General features: G+C 47.4%; 1 protein-coding gene across 1 annotated transcript in view; it reads right to left on the reverse strand.

Annotated features, from left to right (window-relative positions):
• Positions 1–21,674, reverse strand: part of GRID1 (glutamate ionotropic receptor delta type subunit 1) — a 346,899-nt gene that overhangs the window by 43,430 nt on the left and 281,795 nt on the right. Inside the window, exon 10 of the mRNA XM_055537983.1 lies at positions 2,758–2,953. Coding sequence (XP_055393958.1) covers positions 2,758–2,953 — 196 coding nt within the window. The remainder of the gene's footprint in view (positions 1–2,757; positions 2,954–21,674) is intronic.

Genomic DNA, 21,674 nt, shown 5'->3' on the forward strand with positions numbered 1-21,674 from the left:
CACCTGTTACTCAATCCTCTCCACCACCTCTCCTTTGGGGCAAGTCTAGTTGATACAAAGTGATATATCTTTATGGTCTTGATTTTCATTTTCTGGAAACACTAATGACTGAACATCTCTTCACATGATTACTGACCATATGTGGTACCTCTTCTGTGAAAGTCCTGTACAAGTCTTTTGCTCATTTTTCTATTAAATTGTTTGAACTTTCCTTATTCATTTGTAAAAGTTTTTCGTGTAATATCCATATAGGATATTAATCCTATATTGGTTGCATGCACTGTAGATATTCACTCCCAGTGTGTGACTTGCCTTTTTATTTTCTTTATAAAGTGTCTTGTAATGAACAGAAGTTTGATAAAGTCAAAAGCTGCATCTTTTCTTTTAGAAGTTCTTTTTGTAGCCTTGTTGCAATGAATCTTCATAAGCATCCAGTTTGGATGGGGGTATTGGCTCTCCATGAGAGACAAAGAAAGCAGAGAAGGGAAACTCAAAGGCCATTTGGCTCAAGTCTTACATTTATAAAAGGCCTTAAATCAACTTTGTATTCATTATCCGCAAATGAGGTCACCTACAGCCACAAAGATCCACTGTCAGGGATGAAAGAAGACCCAGCAGCTCGAGGTGAGAGCACCGTATTTCTTTGCGCACGAGGACATAAGAAGTTTTAATAAACCTTGTGAGCAGAGGACTAGCACATCTATGCTGCATTCTATTATTTTTGTTATGATATCCCTTGGTTAAATATAAACATTCCAAATCTACCACAACATGTCCTTCTAAATGTTTCAAGTGTCTAAAGAGACCCCCCAGATGGGAAATTGACCAGGCTTCTCTTAACACCCAGAGGTTTGACAAGAAGACCTGGTGCTCCATGTAAACATCACTGGTGAGCTGTGGAGCTGGGATTCACACCCACATGTGCCAGGCTCCAGAGCCCAGACACTCTCTGCTGCTTAACTTTGCTAAATGACAGGGAGAAGCCACCCCAAGCTGACTGCCCTGTGAGCATGCAGACCACAGGGACTCCTAGACCACGCAGAGCCCTGCCTCAAGACACCATGCCAGAAGCCAGGCCCTGCTGCTTCTGAAGCAGGCCTCAGGCTCTGCCTCTCTCCCTGGACTGATTCTTGAGAGGGGCTGGCAAACTACTGAGGGCTTTTCTCATCATGAAGAGCAAGGTGGGTAGACTCTAGTGGCCTTGAAACTTTCTGGAGTCTCCCCATTATACCCACTGCCCTCTGCAGTAAGGCCAGGGCGTGTGTGTGCGTGCTCAGCCATGCCAAGCTCTTTGTGACTCCATGGACTGTAGCCCACATGGCTCCTCTGTCAATGATATTTCTCAGGCAAGAATACTGGAGGGGTTGCCATGTCCTCATCCAGGGGATCTTCCAGACCCAGGAATCAGACCTGTGCCTTTTGCATGTCCTGCATTTGCAGGCAGATTCTTTATGACTGCACCACCTGGGAAGTCCACAGTAAATCCAAGGGATTGCCAAATGACCAGGGATGTAGAACACAGGTGCGTGTGTGCGTGTGTGTGAATATGTGTGAGCATTAGTGTGTGTGTGTGTGTGTGTTTGTGTAGGGGAGCATGTGCATGAGTGACTGTGTGTGAGAGCCTGTAGGAATGTTCCGCGGAGGTAGCATTGATGGGTAGGAAAATGTAAGACACACTGAGGCAGGCTGGATGCAAGTGCGTGTGTGTGTGTGAATGCGTGTGAATGCGTGAAGATTCTGCAGAAGTGGTGGGGCAGGTTGAATAGAGAACAGAAGGGAAGACATGCTGAGCACGACGGGCTGGACAGAGGTCTACCCAGAGAGACAGGAGTGCTGGGCACTGTGCACATCTTTCTTGTATTGTTCACTAATGACCAAGAGTAAGTAGCCTCTGTATGTGAGGGTCACTGAGAAGAAGGTGCAACCACCCGAAACATCCTTACGACACCTGCCTTCATCCCACTATGACCTTCACATGTTCTGCAGCACGTGGCGGATAAACACCAAACCCCTCAGTCTGGAACCCCAGGCATGAGAACCTAATGAGGAGTGTGACCCACGTCTGATTCTCATCTGCATAATGAGACAATCACGATGAATTTGGGTCCCTGTGGAAACTCACTGAAATAAGTTAGCAACGTCTAACCATCTCTGCAGAAGGGGTTCATCTTTCCCGCCCGTCCTCTCTGGCGTGGGCTCTTCTCACGCAGTGCTCCCTCAGTTCCACCCTGCCCCCATTCAGTCTCCGTGCTGGGCTTGCTGTCCTGACCACTGTCTCCCAAGCACACCTCTGCTCACAGTGGTCCCACATGGTGCCCACCCTTCCCTGAACCCTGTCCCCACCTCCTCTCCCTCTCCCCTGGTCCTCTGCATCTGCTTTTACTGAGTGTTCTTACTTGGGTGGGCAGACCCCTCTGTACCACCATCCTATGAGCCCAGGAAGAGGGATATCCAGGTCTTGGGCTTAACCTCCCTGCCCTTCCCTGATCCTTTGGAAACTTAGAAGGGCCTTAAGTTTCCCTTCTGCCAGCCCATTTGCATCTCCTGCCAAAAATGGGCATCTACCTGAAGAATGTGAGCCTCTTTACCCACATGTCTATGAAAAATGCCTGTTGACGCTGCTGAAGATGGGTCACCCTGCAGGTGACAGGGATACTCAAAGGAGATGCCTCTAGGAGGGTGTCTCCTACCGCAAGGATGACAGTCCTTACGGCCCGTCGCAGCACACACATGCCTGGGTGGCCAGCTCCCACCTACCTTCCTGATGCCTTCCGAAGGACTGGACACACAGTTGTCAGCCCCTCCGTTCTTGCTGATGGTCCGCCAGAGCTCAGCAAACGTGCTGTCTTGCTCCAGAGGGTTGGTGCCCTTGGCTCGGAAGTACTCGTACACAGCAGAATCCCGGACAGTGCCGTAGGACATCTCCACTTGCTTGGACAGGTCCTGGAACGTCCTAAAACACAACACGGATGTGAAACATGGGTACACGGGGCACCCTGTGGGGACCCACACAAGGCCCGCCTGAGGTGGGAGCCAGGTGTGGCCCACTGTCCACATCCCTCACTCCCAGACTCCAGCGGCATGAGGCCCACGGCCTGGAATGTGACTTGCCAGGATCTCATTCTATCCAAGTCACTTTTCTTCACTGTAGATTAATTCAGTAAGGCCATGAAATGCCTAAAACCAGGTGCTATGCTGAGCCACTGAGCCTGAGAGACAAAAGGATGAATAAGGCATGAATCCTGCCCTTGAGGAGCTTAGAGTTTAACTATAGAAACACATAGACAGACCATCATGACAGACGAGTGACGGTGTCACAGAAGGCTGTACATTGAAGGGCTCCAACTCAAATGCCTACAAAAGGAAAGAGAGACACGATGGCAAGACTCACAACAGTGACTGGTCTCTGACACTCAGAGCTGGTGTATGGTGGGCACACACTCAGAGACTGTGCCCATGAAGAGGCATGTCTCCTCCTAAGCTTGCAGCTGTTCTGGAATTCCACCCAACTGTTGCCTTCCAAGCATCTGCCCGTATTGCCAAATTCAGACTTAAATTGAAGAAAGTAGGGAAAACCAATAGACTATCCAAAGAAAGTGAAAATGAAGTCACTTAGTCATGTCTGACTCTTTGTGACCCCATGGACTGTAACCTATCAGGCTCATCCAACCATGGGATTTTCCAGGCAAGAATGCTGGAGTAGATTGCCATTTCCTTCTCCAGGGGATCTTCCTGACTCGGGGATCGAACACAGGTCTTCTGCATTGCAGGAGCCACCAGGGAAGCCATTCAGGTATGACCTAAAGCATATCCCTTACGATTATATAGTGGAAGTGACAAATAGATTCAAGGCATTAGATCTGATAGAGGGAGTGCCTGAAGAACTATGGACAGAGATCTGTGACATTGTACATGAGGCACTGATCAAGACCATCCCCAAGAAAAAGAAATGCAAAAAGGCAAAATGGTTGTCTGAGGAGGCCTTACCGTAAGCTTTCATAAGAGATATGAAAAGAAGAGAAGCGAAAGGCAAAGGAGGAAAGGAAAGATATACCCATTTGAATGCAGAGTTCCAAAGAATAGCAAAGAGAGATAAGAAAGCCTTCCTCAGTGATCAGTGCAAAGAAATAGAGAAAAACAATAGAAAAGGAAAGACTAGCGATCTCTTCAAGAAAATTAGATACACAAAGGGAACTTTTCATGCAAAGATGGGCACAATAAAGAACAGAAATGGTATGGACCTAACAGAAGCAGAAGATATTAAGAAGAGGTGGCAAGAATACACAGAAGAACTATGCAGAAAAGATCTTCATGACCCAGATAACCATAATGGTGTGATCACTCACCTAGGGCCAGACATCCTGGAATGCGAAGTCAAGTGGGCCTTAGGAAGCATCACTATGAACAAAGCTAGTGGAGGTGATGGAATTCCAGTTGAGCTATTTCAAATCCTAAAAGATGATGCTGTGAAAGTGCTGCACTCAATATGCCAGCAAATTTGAAAAACTCAGCAGTGGCCACAGAACTGGAAATGGTCAGTTTTCATTCCAATCCCAAAGAAGGGCAATGCCAAAGAATGTTCAAACTACCGCACAATGGCATTCATCTCAAAAGCTAGTAAAGTAATGCTCAAAATTCTCCAAGCCAGGACTTCAACAGTATGTCAACTGTGAACTTCCAGATGTTCAAGCTGGATTTAGAAAAGGCAGAGGAAACAGAGATCAAATTTCCAACATCCGTTGGATCATTGAGAAAGCAAGAGAGTTCTAGAAAAACACCAACATCTGCTCTATTGACTATGCCAAAGCCTTTGACTGTGTGGATCACAATAAACTGTGGAAAATTCTTAAAGAGATGGGAATAACAGACCACCTGACCTGCCTCCTAAGAAATCTGTATGCCGGTCAAGAAGCAACAGATAGAACTGGACATGGAACAACAGACTGGTTCAATTTTGGGAAAGGAGTATGTCAAGGCTGTATATTGTCACACTGCTTATTTAACTTACATGCAGAGTACATCATGAGAAACACTGGGATGGAGGAAGCACAAGCTGGAATCAAGATTGCTGAGAGAAATATCAATAACTGCAGATATGCAGATGACACCACCCTTATGGCAGAAAGTGAAGAAGAACTAAAGAGCCTCTTGATGAAAGTGAAAGTGGAGAGTGAAAAAGTTGGCTTAAAGATCAACATTCAGAAAACTAAGATCATGGCATCTGGTCCCATCACTTCATGGCAAATAGAGAAAGAGTGGAAACAGTGAATGACTCTATTTCCTGGGCTCCAAAATCACTGCACATGGTGACTGCAGCCATGAAATTAAAAGACATTTACTCCTTGGAAGAAAAGTTATGATCGACCTAGACAGCATATTAAAAAGCAGAGACATTACTCTGCCAACAAAGGTCCATCTAGTCAAAGCTATGGTTTTTCCAGTAGTCATGTATGGATGTGAGAGTTGGACTATAAAGAAAGCTGAGTGCAGAAGAATTGATGCTTTTGAACTGTGGTGTTGGAGAAGACTCTTGAGAGTCCCTTGGACTCCAAGGATATCCAACTAGTCAATCCTAAAGGAGATCAGTCCTGAATATTCATTGGAAGGACTGACGCTAAAGCTGAAACTCCAATACTTTGGCTACCTGGAACTGACTCACTGGAAAAGACCCTGATGCTAGGAAAGATTGAAGGCGCGAGGAGAAGGGGACGACAGAGGATGAGGTCATTAGATGGCACCTCCAACTCAATGGACATGAGTTTGAGTAAACTCCAGGAGTTGGTGATGGACAGGGAAGCCTGGTGTGCTGCAGTCCATGGGGTCGCAAAGAGTTGGACATGACTGAGCAACTTAACTGAACTGAAGCATCTCCCCCTAATTTGTTTTTGAATAAAGAAAGGAATCTGGGTTTGTATATGAGCTTTCTTGACTCTGGAGTGCTGGTTATTCAGATGGTGGTGAAGATAAACCAAAGCACCTCTGAGAGCCTCTGTCTGTTGTCCATGGAGGAGAAGCAAGCAGCTCAGGTCAGGTGTACAATTCAGGGAGCAGGTGCATCAGGAATGTCCATCAGCTCCAAGGAGCAGAAGACTGAGCTGTGCCTTCTTTGGAGTAGGGAGCAAGAATCAGATCAGGGAGGGTTAAAATTTTCATTTGACACAAGATGAGCAGAACCTGATTCAACGTGCTGATAGGATAGAATTGCAAAAGTCATAAAGCTCACTGATGAGCCAGTCTCTCTCTTCAGGCTCCAACTGGATCCCTCTTTGCTTATTTCCCTTCTGGAAATCTGTCTCTCCTTTTCATCAACCAGAATCATCATCCCCACCACTCACTGAGTCGCTGTTTCCATGAAAAGACCCAATCATTTCATCCTGATCCACATAACCCTCCATCTTCTGAGCTCATCTTTGGCTATTGCACCTGCATCCACATGACCCCAGAGCTAAGGTTAAAATGAGAGATTCCACAGGATCACCATTTGTGGCACCAGACCACAGAGCTCCCTCTGCCTGGAATCCCTTTATCTTGCTCATCCCCCTGATACACTTCTGCAAACCCCTTGAGGTTCCAGCAGCCGCCTTTCCCTATGGGAAGACATCAGCATCCCTCAGCTCCCTGGCCACCTCTATGCCCTGTGTGGTTTCTGTGGCAGTAAGGGCTCACCATGACCACAGGAACATCACAGCAGAGTGCGTAATGCATGGGCTCTGAGTCCAGTTACTTGCCTTGCCTCTCAATCCCATCAGCACTAACACTGAGGGCCCTCTGTTAGTTAGCTGGCCTCTCTTAGCCTCAGTTTCCAAATCCGCAAATAAAAAAACAAAACAAAACACACACACACACACACAAACACCAGGGTTAGAAGTAAAGCCCATAGCAGAGGTTGCTGTGAAGATGAAATGAGGTGGCGTGTGTTCAGTTCTTAGAGCAGTGACTGATGCAAACTCAGTGGCCAGTCACCAGTAGCAGGTATTCTGTGCTATTATTATAGGTCGGGGTCCTCAGTGTGTGTGTGTTTTGTCACTCGGTCACGTCCGACACTTTGCAACCCTTTGAACTGTAGCCCACCAGGCTCCTCTGTCCGTGGGATTTTAAGAATACTGAAGTGGGTTGCCATTTCCTCCTCCAGAGGTTGTTCCTGACCCAGGGGTCGAACCTGGGTCTCCTGCATTGCAGGCGGATTCTTTACCTGCTGAGCCATTAGGGGTCCTCAGTAGACAGAGCCAAAGCAGCTCCGTATCTGCATCCTCAGCACCAGACCCAGGGCTGCAGCCAGCCTGTGCAGCCTGCACACAGAGGAGCCAGCAACGTAGCTAGCTTTCTCCTGTTCTGGAGATACCCTCCATGGAATTCCTTCAGGCCCTGCTACATGGCCCAGAAACAAGAGTTCTGTATTCGTTTCAATACATTACAGATGAAAGAAAACATAAAATAACAAATTCGATGAAGAAATCTTTCTAAATATTGTTCATTATTTATATCTAATTGAAGCAAGATGTTCCTTGGCTTGAAGGGCCCCAAGGGTTGTAACTCTATCATAATTTGCCTGTAATGAAAGGAAGGGGGATCTTATTTTTCCCCGCATTTTTTATTTTTCTCATGGTAATACAAACAAACACAAGTCTTTGATGAATGGGAAACATCAGGATGAATTACACAGTTGATTCTAAATACTGGAACTGCTCTAAATTACTGCAGTTTCCATGAGCCTAGAATGGATGGGTCACTGCCAAGGAGTTCAGCACTACTGTTTCATCCCCACATTTGAAATGGAGATTTCCTCTCTCCTCTTGGTATTCATTCATGAAGGCGCCCCTGGTCAGGGGCTCAGGGAGCAGTTCTGGAATACAAGCGGGCAGCCCCGGTGCTAGCGGCTTCATGTCCATTTCTGGCCCCGTAGAGGTCATTGTTGTCATCCCCAAAACACCACTGCCATCTTTGCTGAACCAGACCCATGCCTTCCATCCCTCACCACTCATAGCCATGGGTCTGTGTACAGGGATCCATTGCCCAGCTTTACGCATCTTTAATGAACATTCCCTCTTTCAAGGAAAATTTCCAAGCTCACTAACACACGGGAGGTACTACCATCATATTTCAGAGTGAATAAACCTATCTAAGGCTCTTTGGTGGAGAAGGCAATGACACCCCACTCCCGTACTCTTGCCTGGAAAATCCCATGGACGGAGGAGCCTGGTAGGCTGCAGTCCATGGGGTCGCTAAGAGTGAGATGCAACTGAGCAAATTCACTTTCACTTTTCACTTTCGTGCAGTGGAGAAGGAAATGGCAACCCATTCCAGTGTTCTTGCCTGGAGAATCCCAGGGACAGGGGAGCCTGGTGGGCTGCCGTCTGTGGGGTCGCACAGAGTCGGACATGACTGAAGTGACTTAGCAGCAGCAGCAAGGCTCTTTGGAGGCTTGCAAGAGGGCCCAACTAATCATGGACCCAAACTGTCAACACTCAGGGGCACTCACGCTCTTGTCCAAGGGCACAGCTTTGGAAGGGACATGGAAGGAAAGAACAAAGAAGAGCCAGCCAGCCGGGTCCAAGTCAACAGTCAGCAGAAGACAGATGTTCACATTCAATAGGACTCCCATCCAAACTAGCAAGGGAGGCTTAACCCGGAGAAGGCTCCAGGAGCAACACACTTAATCTAGCATGTTTCCCAAATTAGTCTCTTCAGCCACAACTGCTAGAAAGTGTCCGAGCACCCCCACCACAGAGAGATGAAGGAGATCTTCCTCTCACAGGTGGTGTCTCTCTAAACCCAAATCATGAATGATGCACCTGGCTGAAGTCATTCCACCACATGCCCCATCCACAGTTAACTAGTTAGTTAGTGGGCATTTGGTAAAGCATGGAGGCAAGGGAGGTATGTGGGCATTTCAAGGGGTTCATAGTGATGGGTGATGAGTGGTTAGAAAAGTAAACCAATAGTAACTAAACAATGTGGGAAGTACTAGGAGAAAGCTGCTGCAGGAGGGGTCTTGGAAGCAAAGGGGGGCAGCACCTAGCTCATTGGCCAGAGCTAAAGAAAGGATTTCTAGAAGAGTAAGTCTGTCTGGGCACGCACTGACTGACTAAGTGTCCCGTGGAGGCATGCACATTTAAGCAGCCAAGCCCCAGCTCTGTGCTTGGCTGTCTGTCTCCTTACTTCACCTTTTTATTCATGCTGCTGCTGCTGCTGCTGCTGCTAAGTTGCTTCAGTCGTGTCTGACTCTGTGTGACCCCATAAACAGCAGCCCACCAGCTCCCCTGTCCCTGGGATTCTCCAGGCAAGAACACTGGAGTGGGTTGCCATTTCCTTCTTCAATGCATGAAAGTGAAAAGTGAAAGTGAAGTCACTCAGTCATGTCTGACTCTTGGCGACCCCATGGACTGCAGCCTTCCAGGATCCTCCATCCATGGGATTTTCCAGGTAAGAGTACTGGAGTGGGGTGCCATTGCCTTCTCCATTTTATTCATGATGAGGGTTATAATCTTCCCTTGGCAGAGCTTAGCCTGTCTTCCAGGCTTTCCATTGAGCCAATATCTTTTACCCTATTGAAGATCCCCCAGAGAAGGAAATGGCAACCCACTCCAGTATTCTTGCCTGGGAAATCCCATGGGCAGAGGGGCCTGGCAGGCTACACAGCCCATGGGGTTGCAAAGAATCAAGACAACCTAGCAACTAAACACCAACAAAACCTTATTGAAACTGGTGGGTGGGACCAATAGAGCTGTTGCTCTGTCCTGGACTGCTAGTTGAGGGTCTTTAGCTGCAATCACAGCTGACTTCTGTGAGCACATCAGACTGTCTTACAGAAGCACTCTACCAGCATCCCTTGACTCTGAGAGCAGTTTCCTCCAACTGAACAGCACCTCCTGAAAGTCCCACATCGTCTCCTTCAGCCGTGGCCAAGGATAGTCTACCCAGCCCAGCACCACCTCCCTCCCGCCCCTCACCCTTCTCATAAATCAATCTTACTATTTCCCAGATACATTTTCATTAACAAAGAGATAAATGTGTTTGCAGCATGAGAAAAATCAATAATACAGAATGCATAAATACAACTTTGCATGTTACAGAAATATTTACATTGGCAATGGAGATAAATACACTTGCAACAAGAAGAGAATCAATATACAGTATGTGTAGAACTGATTTCAACAACTATGAGGTTGCCATCATCACAGGCCTGATAAATCTCCTCCTTAAGGAGAAGAGGAAGGGGACTTCCCTGGCAGTCCAGACTGCAGCGGGCACAGGTTCCATCCCTGGTAGGGAACTAAGATCCCGTATGCCACAATTCAGCCAAGAAGAAAAAGACAGACAGAAAGAAAGAAAGAAAAGGAAGTAATGGAGTGACCCCAAAGTCACAGGAGGGTGGGGAGGCTCATCCTTGTAATCTGAAGCTGTAGTAATTACAGCGCACAGATGCCTCTACCATCATTTCAGCAGCCCTGCTTTTTCTCTCTCATTTCTGACTCTACAAAAGAGGACGCTGCACCAATCAGGGGGGAGTGCGTGGTCAGGCTTCCACAGCCAGCCTCCAGGACCCGGAGCAGTGGTGCTGCCCACTTCCCTGCCCTTCCTGAGTTTCTTCCCCAGGGCACTGCCATGCTTTGGGAGTCTCTGATCCTTCTCCTATGCAGAGACGCCCACTGAGGCTCTGCCACATTTCCCATTCTCTCCACCCCAAACCTGGGTACTTCAAGGTGAACAGGAGTTCAGGTAAGGTGAAGGCACTCCAAGATGCTTCTCGACCTTGGGCTCTGAAAGGCATCTCAAGGTCTTTAGTCTTTCATTCATACAACAGACAAAAAAATAACCTATTTCCTGAGCATATGCTTCTCTCAAGCACTGTTGTAGGTCTAAAGCTATGAGCAGCACAGAGTTCCCACTCTCACGGAGTCTGCATGGAGGAGGCAGGGAGAGAGAACAGCACACATATGAACAGCAAACACAACACCAACCATTACGAAATGCTGGGGTCAGCAAGCTGTCTGCGAAGGGACTCAGTGCATGTTCACAGGCAATAAGGGCCACAACCACTCTGCTGCATATCCCTTGGTTTTGTTGGGGTTTTTTTGGTTTTTTTTTTTTGTTTTTTTGAACACTATAAAAAATGTTTCAAAAAAAGGAAAACAATCTTAGCCTGCAGGCTGCGGGAAAATAGGCTGCCAGCCAGATGTGGCCCATGGGGGCGTAATCAGCCGACCCCCATTGTCATGTTTCCAGTGATGAAAAGTGCTATGAAGAGTCATAAAGCAGAGTAGGGATTACAGAAAACGATGGAGGAAGTGATTATATGCAGCAGGCGGGTGCTGTTTTAGCCATCGGAGCTGACATCGAGGGCACGTGTTCCTTTGTTACCTTTTCTTGGGCTGGTCTGGGAGGAGCTGTGAGGAGAGACCACTGAGGGCAGGGCCGAGACCTTGGAGAAGCTGTGCCTTCTGAGAAGCAGAGACCGGCAGGCTCGGAGCTTATCAGCATCTCTTCCCTGGAGACCAGGGATCCTCTGGGCCCCTCTGAGAGGCTGGAGCAGGCAATGCTGGCTATTGCATGGGGCTCCTTGGTGAAAGGCTATGGTCTGAGTGGCGGCAGATCGGTGCCCCAGCTCAGGAAACCGCCAGTTTAACACCAAAGAGGACACTCAGTGACCCACCAGGACAGGAGCTGTGTGGCAGGAAAGGCATCCCTGCAGGATGCAGGGGGCCGGGAGAGGGTCTGGGAAGGGGAGGTGGGTGTGGGTGGACTGGGCATTCGGCTGACATGTGCTCACTCCGTCCTGCAATCTTCCTCCACATTCTCTTCTCTCTAACCCCATTCCTTTGATTACAATTGAAATTCAAAGATGCCTAAAACATACTAAGAAAAAAAAAAAACACTTGATGCTTTTGTATACAGTATATTTCCATTCTTGTCAAAAGTAACCATTAAAAATGGAAGTAAACATCAGGACGAAAATAGGAGGAATAGGCACTGAACTGTAGGGAGATTTCCGCTTTTTACAAATGTGTTTCTGTAAAGTTTGTATTTTTTTATGATGCAAAAACATAATAAACATGTGTGATCTGAATAATTTAACAGATCCTCCTGCTGCCAAGTGTCAGTTCTGAGGCTTGGAAATCTAGCGTGTGCTCTCCTGTGTCCTCCATGTCCACTCGCTCTGCCAACCGCCCCCGCAGCCAAGATCCACTTGGAAGAGAGGGGCCTCTCTCCTGCCCTTGAATGCAGGCCCTGCAGTCTTTAGGGAGCAGGCTCTGAGGGGCTCTGGGAGTTGAATCTTCCATCCCCAGAATAAGACCAACATGCCAGGATTAACCCCATGGGGTCTGAGCCATCCTGGGCATCCAGGGCCCATCAGAACCAAAGTGGGCTGGAGTTTCCCTTATTTGCACACCTTCTGTTTGGATTCTCCCAAGCCCAGGTTCCCTTGGCTGCCAAATCAGACCGGGGTGGCCAGACAAGAGTTTTTGAAAGAAGGGTATATGCCTCATATGTGCTTCCCATGTCTACAAGAAACACCCCAAATCCTCACATACCCTGAAAGGTCACACATGATCTGGACCCAAGAGCTCTGCTCTCACCACACGGGCTGCCCTGCCTTCCTGCCTTGGGGGTTCGCAGCTGTGTGATACACTCTTCCTTCACATCTCTAATCAGCTCTTTCCCTCAGTGCTCTGGGAACATCAGACGTCACCTTCTTCATGAGACCTCTGCTGACAACGCTCTGTACAACTGTTGTTCAGTCGCTCAATTGTATCTGACTCTTTGTGACCCCATGGACTGCAGCACACCAGGCTTCCCTGTCCTTCACTATCTCCTGGAGTTTGCTCAAACTCACACTCATTGAGTCAATGATGCCATCCAACCAGCTCATCCCCTGTAGCCACCTTCTTCAAATATCACCCTCTTTAAATTATATGATAAAAACAAAGAAATATACACCAGGCTGTTTCATGGCCGTTCTCCCCCTAGAATGGAACTGTCCAGTTTATTGCGATATCAACAGTGCCTACACCGGCATGGCCAATCTTCCTAGTTTGTACAGAACAGAGAGGTTTCCTGGGATATAGGACTTTCAGTACTAAAACCAGGGAAGTTCCAGCCAAATTGTGGCAGTTTTCCCCACCTCTACCTACAATAGTGCCTGGCATATGGTAGATGCTCCAATAAACATGGGCTATTATGTGCATGAATAATACATTAATGAATTAGCTTTCTTCTCACTTTCCAATAACCTAGGTTGGATATTCTGTTGGAAAGGTCTTGGGTTATCTTTTGAGGATAAGCATGGGTCATTCACCTGCAGAGAAGTGAGCATAGCAATAGCCTGGGAGGATGGAATAGAAGAACTGAAGCCCTAGGCTGGGGGGCACAGCACAGAGCTACACAGTTATAGCCAAACCAGGAACAAATCACCAAGAAGCCCAGGGATCAGCCCAGGCTGTCCATAGGCTTCCTTCTCGGGATCTTGAAGCTTCAAGATCAAGTTTTCTTGTGGATCAGATGGAAATCAGCATTGGCTGAGAGTCTCCTCTGGGGTCTGCATCCCCAGCAGATGCTGTCTTCATCCCCAGCTCCCACATCCCTCTTGCTCGGCAGGATCCCCACCAGGCAGCAATTCCACCATGCCAAGAACATGGCTGGCTCCCAGCTCTCCACACCAGCAAATATTTGCTGCCACAAATCAATACAAAAGTAGGATGCACCATTAAGCTTTAATATATCAGTGCTAGGGCTCTTAATCCATTATGAGGCTGTCATAAATGTGACTGAAATGCAAATCAGAGCAGCAGCCCTCCAGGAGGGTGTGAAGGTGCCTTCACCACCTCTCGGCACAGCCTGTGTCCCCTGTGCTCCAGAGAAACAGCCTGAGTCTCCTCTCTCCCTGTTGCTTTTTGTTTTCACCCTCCTCGCCTCCCTCTTCTTCTTTCCAAATGTCTGACTGAGCCCCTCTATTATGTCAGCTTCCCTGGCAGGCAGTCACTTGATATGCTAGAAGAAAGCTATAATAATGCTAACTTTGTGACATTGTACAGGAGACAGGGATCAAGACCATCCCCAGGGAAAAGAAATGCAAAAAAGCAAAATGGCTGTCTGGGGAGGCCTTACAAATAGCTGTGAAAAGAAGAGAGGTGAAAAGCAAAGGAGAAAAGGAAAGATATAAACATCTGAATGCAGAGTTCCAAAGAATAGCAAGAAGAGATATGAAAGCCTTCTTCAGTGATCAATGTAAAGAAATAGAGGAAAACAACAGAATGGGAAGGACTAGGGATCTCTTCAAGAAAATCAGAGATATCAAAGGAACATTTCATGCAAAGATGGGCTCGATAAAGGACAGAAATGGTATGGACCTAACAGAAGCAGAAGATATTAAGAAGAGATGGCAAGAATACACAGAAGAACTGTACAAAAAAGATCTTTATGACCCAGATAATCACGATGGTGTGATCAGTGACCTAGAGCCAGATATCCTGGAATGTGAAGTCAAGTGGGCCTTAGAAAGCATCACTATGAACAAAGCTAGTGGAGGTGACGGAATTCCAGCTGAGCTATTCCAAATCCTGAAAGATGATGCTGTGAAAGTGCTGCACTCAATATGCCAGCAAATTTGGAAAACTCAGCAGTGGCCACAGGACTGGAAAAGGTCAGTTTTCATTCCAATCCCAAAGAAAGGCAATGCCAAAGAATGCTCAAACTACTGCACAATTGCACTCATCTCACACGCTAGGAAAGTAATGCTCAAAATTCTCCAAGCCAGGCTTCAGCAATATGTGAACCGTGAACTTCCTGATGTTCAAGCTGGTTTTAGAAAAGGCAGAGGAACCAGAGATCAAATTGCCAACATCCGCTGGATCATGGAAAAAGCAAGAGAGTTCCAGAAAAGCATCTATTACTGCTTTATTGACTATGCCAAAGCCTTTGACTGTGTGGATCACAATAAACTGTGGAAAATTCTGAAAGAGATGGGAATACCAGACCACCTGATCTGCCTCTTGAGAAATTTGTATGCAGGTCAGGAAGCAACAGTTAGAACTGGACATGGACCAACAGACTGGTTCCAAATAGGAAAAGGAGTTCATCAAGGCTGTATATTGTCACCCTGTTTATTTAATTTATATGCAGAGTACATCATGAGAAACGCTGGACTGGAAGAAACACAAGCTGGAATCAAGATTGCCGGGAGAAATATCAATAACCTCAGATATGCAGATGACACCACCCTTATGGCAGAAAGTGAAAAGGAACTAAAAAGCCTCTTGATGAAAGTGAAAGTGGAGAGTGAAAAAGTTGGCTTAAAGCTCAACATTCAGAAAACGAAGATCATAGCATCCGGTCCCATCACTTCATGGGAAATAGATGGGGAAACAGTGGAAACAGTGTCAGACTTTATTTTTCTGGGCTCCAAAATCACTGCAGATGGTGACTGCAGCCATGAAATTAAAAGACACTTACTCCTTGGAAGGAAAGTTATGACCAGCCTAGATAGCATATTCAAAAGCAGAGACATTACTTTGCCAACAAAGGTCCATCTAGTCAAGGCTATGGTTTTTCCTGTGGTCATGTATGGATGTAAGAGTTGGACTGTGAAGAAGGCTGAGTGCTAAAGAATCGATGCTTTTGAACTGTGGTGTTGGAGAAGACTCCTGAGGGTCCCTTGGACTGCAAGGAGATCCAGCCAGTCCATTCTGAAGGAGATCAGCCCTGGGATTTCTTTGGAAGGAATGATGTTAAAGCTGAAACTCCAGTACTTTGGCCACCACATGCGAACAGTTGACTCATTGGAAAAGACTCTGATGCTGGGAGGGATTGGGGACAGGAGGAGAAGGGGATGACAGTGGATGAGATGGCTGGATGGCATCACTGACTCGATGGATGTGAGTCTCAGTGAACTCCGGGAGTTGGTGATGGACAGGGAGGCCTGGCGTGCTGCGATTCATGGGGTCGCAAAGAGTTGGACACGACTGAGGGACTGATCTTATCTGATCTGATCAGACACTGAACTGAGACTTCATTGGCACTGCTTCATTTCACCTTGACCACAATTTCATAATGTTATTATTATCCCTCCATTTTACAGATGAAGAAATCAAGGCTCAAGGAGATTAAGTAACAGAAGCAGCAAGGAGAAGAGGCATCTTCCCACTCAGGACTGGCTTGATCCCAAACCCAAACATTTGAATGCCATCCTATAGCAATATTAGGAAGCCCATAGCTAAGTGGGGAGAATTAGCAAGTAAGCAGGTGATCAAAAATATCATGCAGGATATATTTCTAGAAATAAGCTCAGAGGCATTAGAACAGGGATGACTGTGATGTTGAAGCTATCCCAGCTTGGCAGAAGAGAGACTGAGGGTGGAGATAAGGACACAGGGTTAGGAGGCAAGGTGGGGTTTGAGACTTAAAAAGTGGAAATTAACACAGAAAGGGACTAAAAGGTGAAAAGGTGATCATATTTTCAAACCATGGATGTCTTGAGAGACAACCTTTTGAGAACTACTAATGATTTACTATAAGGGAGCAGAAATGATAAGTAATTAGGAAGCACTAAGAATAGGACTGAGGAAATAATTACTCATAAAATACTTATAAGCTAATATAATGGACTATGCCAAAGCCTTTGACTGTGTGGATCACAATAAACTGTGGGAAATTTTTCAAGAGATGGGAATACCAGACCACCTGACCTGCCTCTTTGAAACCTATATGCAGGTCAGGAAGCAACAGTTAGAACTGGACATGGAACAACAGACTGGTTCCAAATCAGGAAAGGAGTACATCAAGGTATATTGTCACCCTGCTTATTTAACTTATATGCAGAGTACATCATGAGAAACACTGGGCTGGATGAAGGACAAGCTGGAATCAAGATTGCTGGGAGAAATATCAATAACTGCAGATATGCAGATGACACCACCCTTATGGCAGAAAGTGAAGAAGAACTAAGGAGCCTCTTGATGAAAGTGAAAGTGGAGAGTGAAAAAGTTGGCTTAAAGCTCAACATTCAGAAAACGAAGATCATGGCATCCGGTCTCATCACTTCATGGGAAATAGATGGGGAAACAGTGGAAACAGTGTCAGACTTTATTTTTTTTGGCTCCAGAATCACTGGAGATGGTGACTGCAGCCATGAAATTAAAAGATGCTTACTCCTTGGAAGAAAAGTTATGACCAACCCAGATAGCATATGAAAAGCAGAGACATTACTTTGCCAACAAAGGTTCGTCTAGTCAAGGCTATGGTTTTTCCTGTGGTCATGTATGGATGTGAGAGTTGGACTGTGAAGAAGGCTGAGCGCCGAAGAATTGATGCTTTTGAACTGTGGTGTTGGAGAAGATTCTTGAGAATCCCCTGGATAGCAAGGAGATCCAGCCCATTCCATTCTAAAGGAGATCAGTCCTGAGTGTTCATTGGAAGGACTGATATTAAAGCTGAAACTCCAATACTTTGGCCACTTGATGTGAAGAGGTGACTCATTTGAAAAGACCCTGATGCTGGGAAAGATTGAAGGCAGGAAGAGAAGGGGACGACAGAGGATGAGATGGTTGGATGGCATAACTGACTCAATGGACACGAGTTTGGGCAAACTCTGGGAGTTGGTGATGGATACGGAGAAGGCAATGGCACCCCACTCCAGTACTCCTGCCTGGAAAATCCCATGGATGGAGGAGCCTGAAAGGCTGCAGTCCATGGGCTCGCTAAGAGTTGGACACGACTGAGCGACTTCACTTTCCCTTTTCATTTTCCTGCATTGGAGAAGGAAATGGCAACCCACTCCAGTGTTCTTGCCTGGAGAATCCCAGGGACAGAGGAGCCTGGTGGGCTGCCGTCTATGGGGTCGCACAGAGTCAGACACGACTAAAGTGACTTAGCAGCAGCAGCAGGGAGGCCTGGTGTGCTGTGGTCTATGGGGTCTCAAAGAGTCAGACAGGATTGAGCAATTGAACTGAACTGAACTGAACTGAATATAATGGAATAGAAGCGCACAATGACAGTGTTCTCTGGACAATTACAGGGTCCGAGCACGTGTGAGATGAGCAGTTGGGGGTGTGTGTACGTGGGCAGGGTGGAGGATACCGAGGAAAGCTGGCACACGTATTTTAGAAGCCGGGCTGAGGGGCCGCAGCAAGGCCATGTACTTGCATGCAAGTGTGCACGCATGTCTGCACATATGTGTTCAGGGCCTGGGAATGTGCATGCACGAGGCTTCCCTGATGGCTTAGTGGTAAAGAATCTGTCTGCCCAGGCAGGAGATGCGGGTTCAATCCCTGGGTCGGGAATATCCCCTGGAGAAGGAAATAGCAACCCACTCCAGTGTTCTTGCCTGGAAAATGACAGAGGAGCCTGGTGGGTTACAGTCCATGGAGTCTCAGAAGTCAAATGCGACCTAAAGACTAAACAATGACGGCAAACGTGCGTGCATGCATGTACAAGGAAGAGCCCCCAAGACAGAAAGAAGATGGGAAAGGGGGAGGAGGTATGGCTGGAGGGCTGGGGCACTCCAATTCAGAGATGCCACTTGCTACGACAAATGTTATAAAACAGCAGTGGAGTGGCGACCTCACGGGAGGAAGATCTGTACGACGAGGAAACTAACCAAAGCAGCTCTTGCAGGGATCACAGCGCATGAGACATCTTGCCCACTGGAGCATGCTTATGGGCCTGGGTGGTCAGCACGCCTCGGGCCAGGAAATGGAGACTTGGGCCTTTCCCACGTGGGAAAACCAGAAAGGAAACGCTAGCATACGTGAGTCTGCTATTGAACACAAACCCAGCTGTAATTAAACTCGAAGCTACAAGATGCTAGTCATTCTGCATGAGTTTGTAGAATAATCACTTTAACAAGGCTATGAACTCTGATGAAAAAGTTGAGGAAGGGAGCTGGAAGGACAAAGGAATTGCATGTCCTGATATTGATGAGGCTTGCTTGGTTCAGGGATGAATGAGGCTTCACTTTCTGCCAAGTGCTGTGTGAGAGCTGACTCATTTCATCTTTGGGATCACCCACTGTGATAAGTTGTTTGACCCCTTCCTAGATGAGGAAATGATGAGGTTTTTAGGGCTGATCCCATTCCAGGGCCAGGTTGAGCTTGCTGGTCTGTCTGATGCTGAGCTTCCCCAGGCCTGCAGCTCTGAGATGCCTGAGAGCGCCTCCCAAATCAGCTCCAACTGGAGATGATGTCCCTGCTGGGCACCATTCAGTTACAGCTGTTTTCTCCCGAACAAAAGGCTGTTCTAGCTCCATTAGCAATGCCAGGTGCCAGCCACACCACCCAGAAGACCCACGAGCCAAATGACCTCGACCTGGCACTCTCTCTGGCTGGTGACAGGCTGTCTGCTTCACTCCCCAGGTGGACACCATCGGAAGCCACCTGTGCCCGCTCAGAGGCACAGCACTTATAGCTGCAGCCCTGGAACGCTGGCAGAACTGCACCGTGGTCCGGCGTCTTGTCCTCTAAGATAATCATTCATCCATTAACTTCTTAGGGTTCGGGCAAGATACTCAGGACAAATCTGCCAGTGTCCAACATGAGACTATGGGATGGGAGCAAAGCACCCAGCTGGGGAGCACTAGGTAAAACACCAAGGAGACATTCTGGAATTCTGTGGTTTCTACAGCCTGGTGGACAAAGAGAAGGATGCTGGCACTTAGGGAGGCATCCAAGTACATGCAACCTTTCCTGGTGCTATCTCCTCTTTTACTGGATCGTAGTCCTGGGTGGAAGTCATCTCAGTCCTCACTCTCAGGACCCTGAAAGGTGAACTAACTTCCCTAAGAATTAAAGACTCACACCAACTTACCCACAGTCACGGGCATCAGCACTAAAGCTGAGTATGTCCGTTTGTCTGTTCTGGCTGCAGTCTGCCTCTACTCCTTGCCTGATGCCTCCTGAGAATGGGAGCAAATCAGGGAAGTGCCATGGGCCAGTTTGGAGCTATTATATAACCTGGGAGTCTGGGGCCGGGGTTCTGGGTCTTGCCCAGAGAACATGGAAGCTCCCTACTCTGAGGAGGCACCCTTACGGCTGTGACGTCACAGTGCAGCGATCCAGGGCTTTATAGTACGGTTGACAGACCGTGGTTGTATCACACTACCCTGCTAGCTCTGTGACCCTGGATAAGATGCTCAACTTCTCTGTGCACTGGTTTCCTCATCTATACAACAGAGGTACTCACAAGACTGAGCGGATTCAGGCAAAGCCCTGAGGATAGTGCTGACCTGGGAGAAAAGCAATGCTTGCCTCAGTTACCCAATTGTTGTTGCTGTTTAGTGGCTAAATCATGTCCAGCTCTTTTGCAACCCCATGGACTGTAGACCCTCTCTCCTGGACTGTAGGTTCCTCTCTCTGTGGGATTTTCCAGGCAAGCATACTGGAGTGGGTTGCCATTTCCTTCTCTAGGGGATCTTCCCAACCCAGGGATCGAACCTGCATCCGCTGCATTGGCGGGTGGATTCTTTACCAATGAGCCACCTGGGAAGCCCCAGTTACTCAATTATTCTATGTGAAATTAGGCTGTGTCATGGTTATAAACTGTCATCCTCAGGACAGGTCCAGAAGTGGCTGGTTTAGCTAGAGATGTTTATGTTGACTTTGAATTTTTTTTAATTTAATTGCAGGATGATTGCTTTACAGAATGTTGTGGTTTTCTGTCATACACCAACAGGAATCAGCCACAGACACACCCATGGCCCCCGCTTTCCACTCCTCCCTCCCATAATGAGGACATGTGACTTCTGGGTCATCACATGCTCCAGTGGTCTCCTTGCTCTTAGACCTGCCCAGACACTCTCTGCCTTGCTCTGTAAACAGCTATGATTGAAACTCCTGGACAAGATGATATCTTAGGTCTCTCCAGCTCTGACATTTCATGAACCTGTGGCCTGGGCTGGAACTCAGAACTTCACCTTACTTAGGATTCTCTCTTCTGACAAAGTAGCAGCACCATAGACTGTTTTCTCTGAAACATGGGTATTTTGTCTGAAAACTGGATTCTCATTTTGCAGTGTCTATAGGGACTCAGGACTACCATGTGGAGGATCCCACAAAGAAGAGGCTTCTAGCAATTAAAATCCAGTTTGACTGGATGCCAGAAGCTTTGCCCCTGTGGGAAGCTGGCAGCCACCTTCCCAGAAGCAGGGACCACGGGAGTTGGTCTCCAAGTCACACCAAGGCTGAGGCCAGAACCTACTCAACGGAGCAAAGCAAATTAACCACCTTCAATGTCATTCACTCAGGTCTCTGTGGGCTTCCCTGACTCTTAGCAGCATAATATTTGTCCCCATGGTGCCTTGGGATAAAAGAAAATGCACAAAAACCAGCCACAAACCCAAAGGGAACCCAATTCCTTCCTCAGTGGAACAGGGAGAGTTGATGGTGAATTTTAGGAAGATGCTGGCTGTCATCATCAAGAGAAAAAGCATTTCATGGGAATCCTCAAAGGACTGTGTTGTTCAAAGCTGGGGTGCCCTGTGCCTGCCAGCCCTCCAGATTTCTATGTCTGCCAAAATCAAGGCTCTGTCTGAAATGTTTCCCTCCTGCCATGTTCAGAAGCTATCTACATTCACAGCTACCTCCTGTGTCTCCTGGGAGTCAGACCCTAGAGTTCCAGGATCAGGCTGTACCTAGATCTCTAGGCCCAGATCACAAGAGTCACTCAGGAGACAGTGCACTTCCATT

The sequence above is a fragment of the Bubalus kerabau genome, chromosome 1 (assembly GCF_029407905.1).
Source record: "Bubalus kerabau isolate K-KA32 ecotype Philippines breed swamp buffalo chromosome 1, PCC_UOA_SB_1v2, whole genome shotgun sequence".
In the NCBI taxonomy this organism is placed as follows: Eukaryota; Metazoa; Chordata; class Mammalia; order Artiodactyla; family Bovidae; genus Bubalus; species Bubalus kerabau.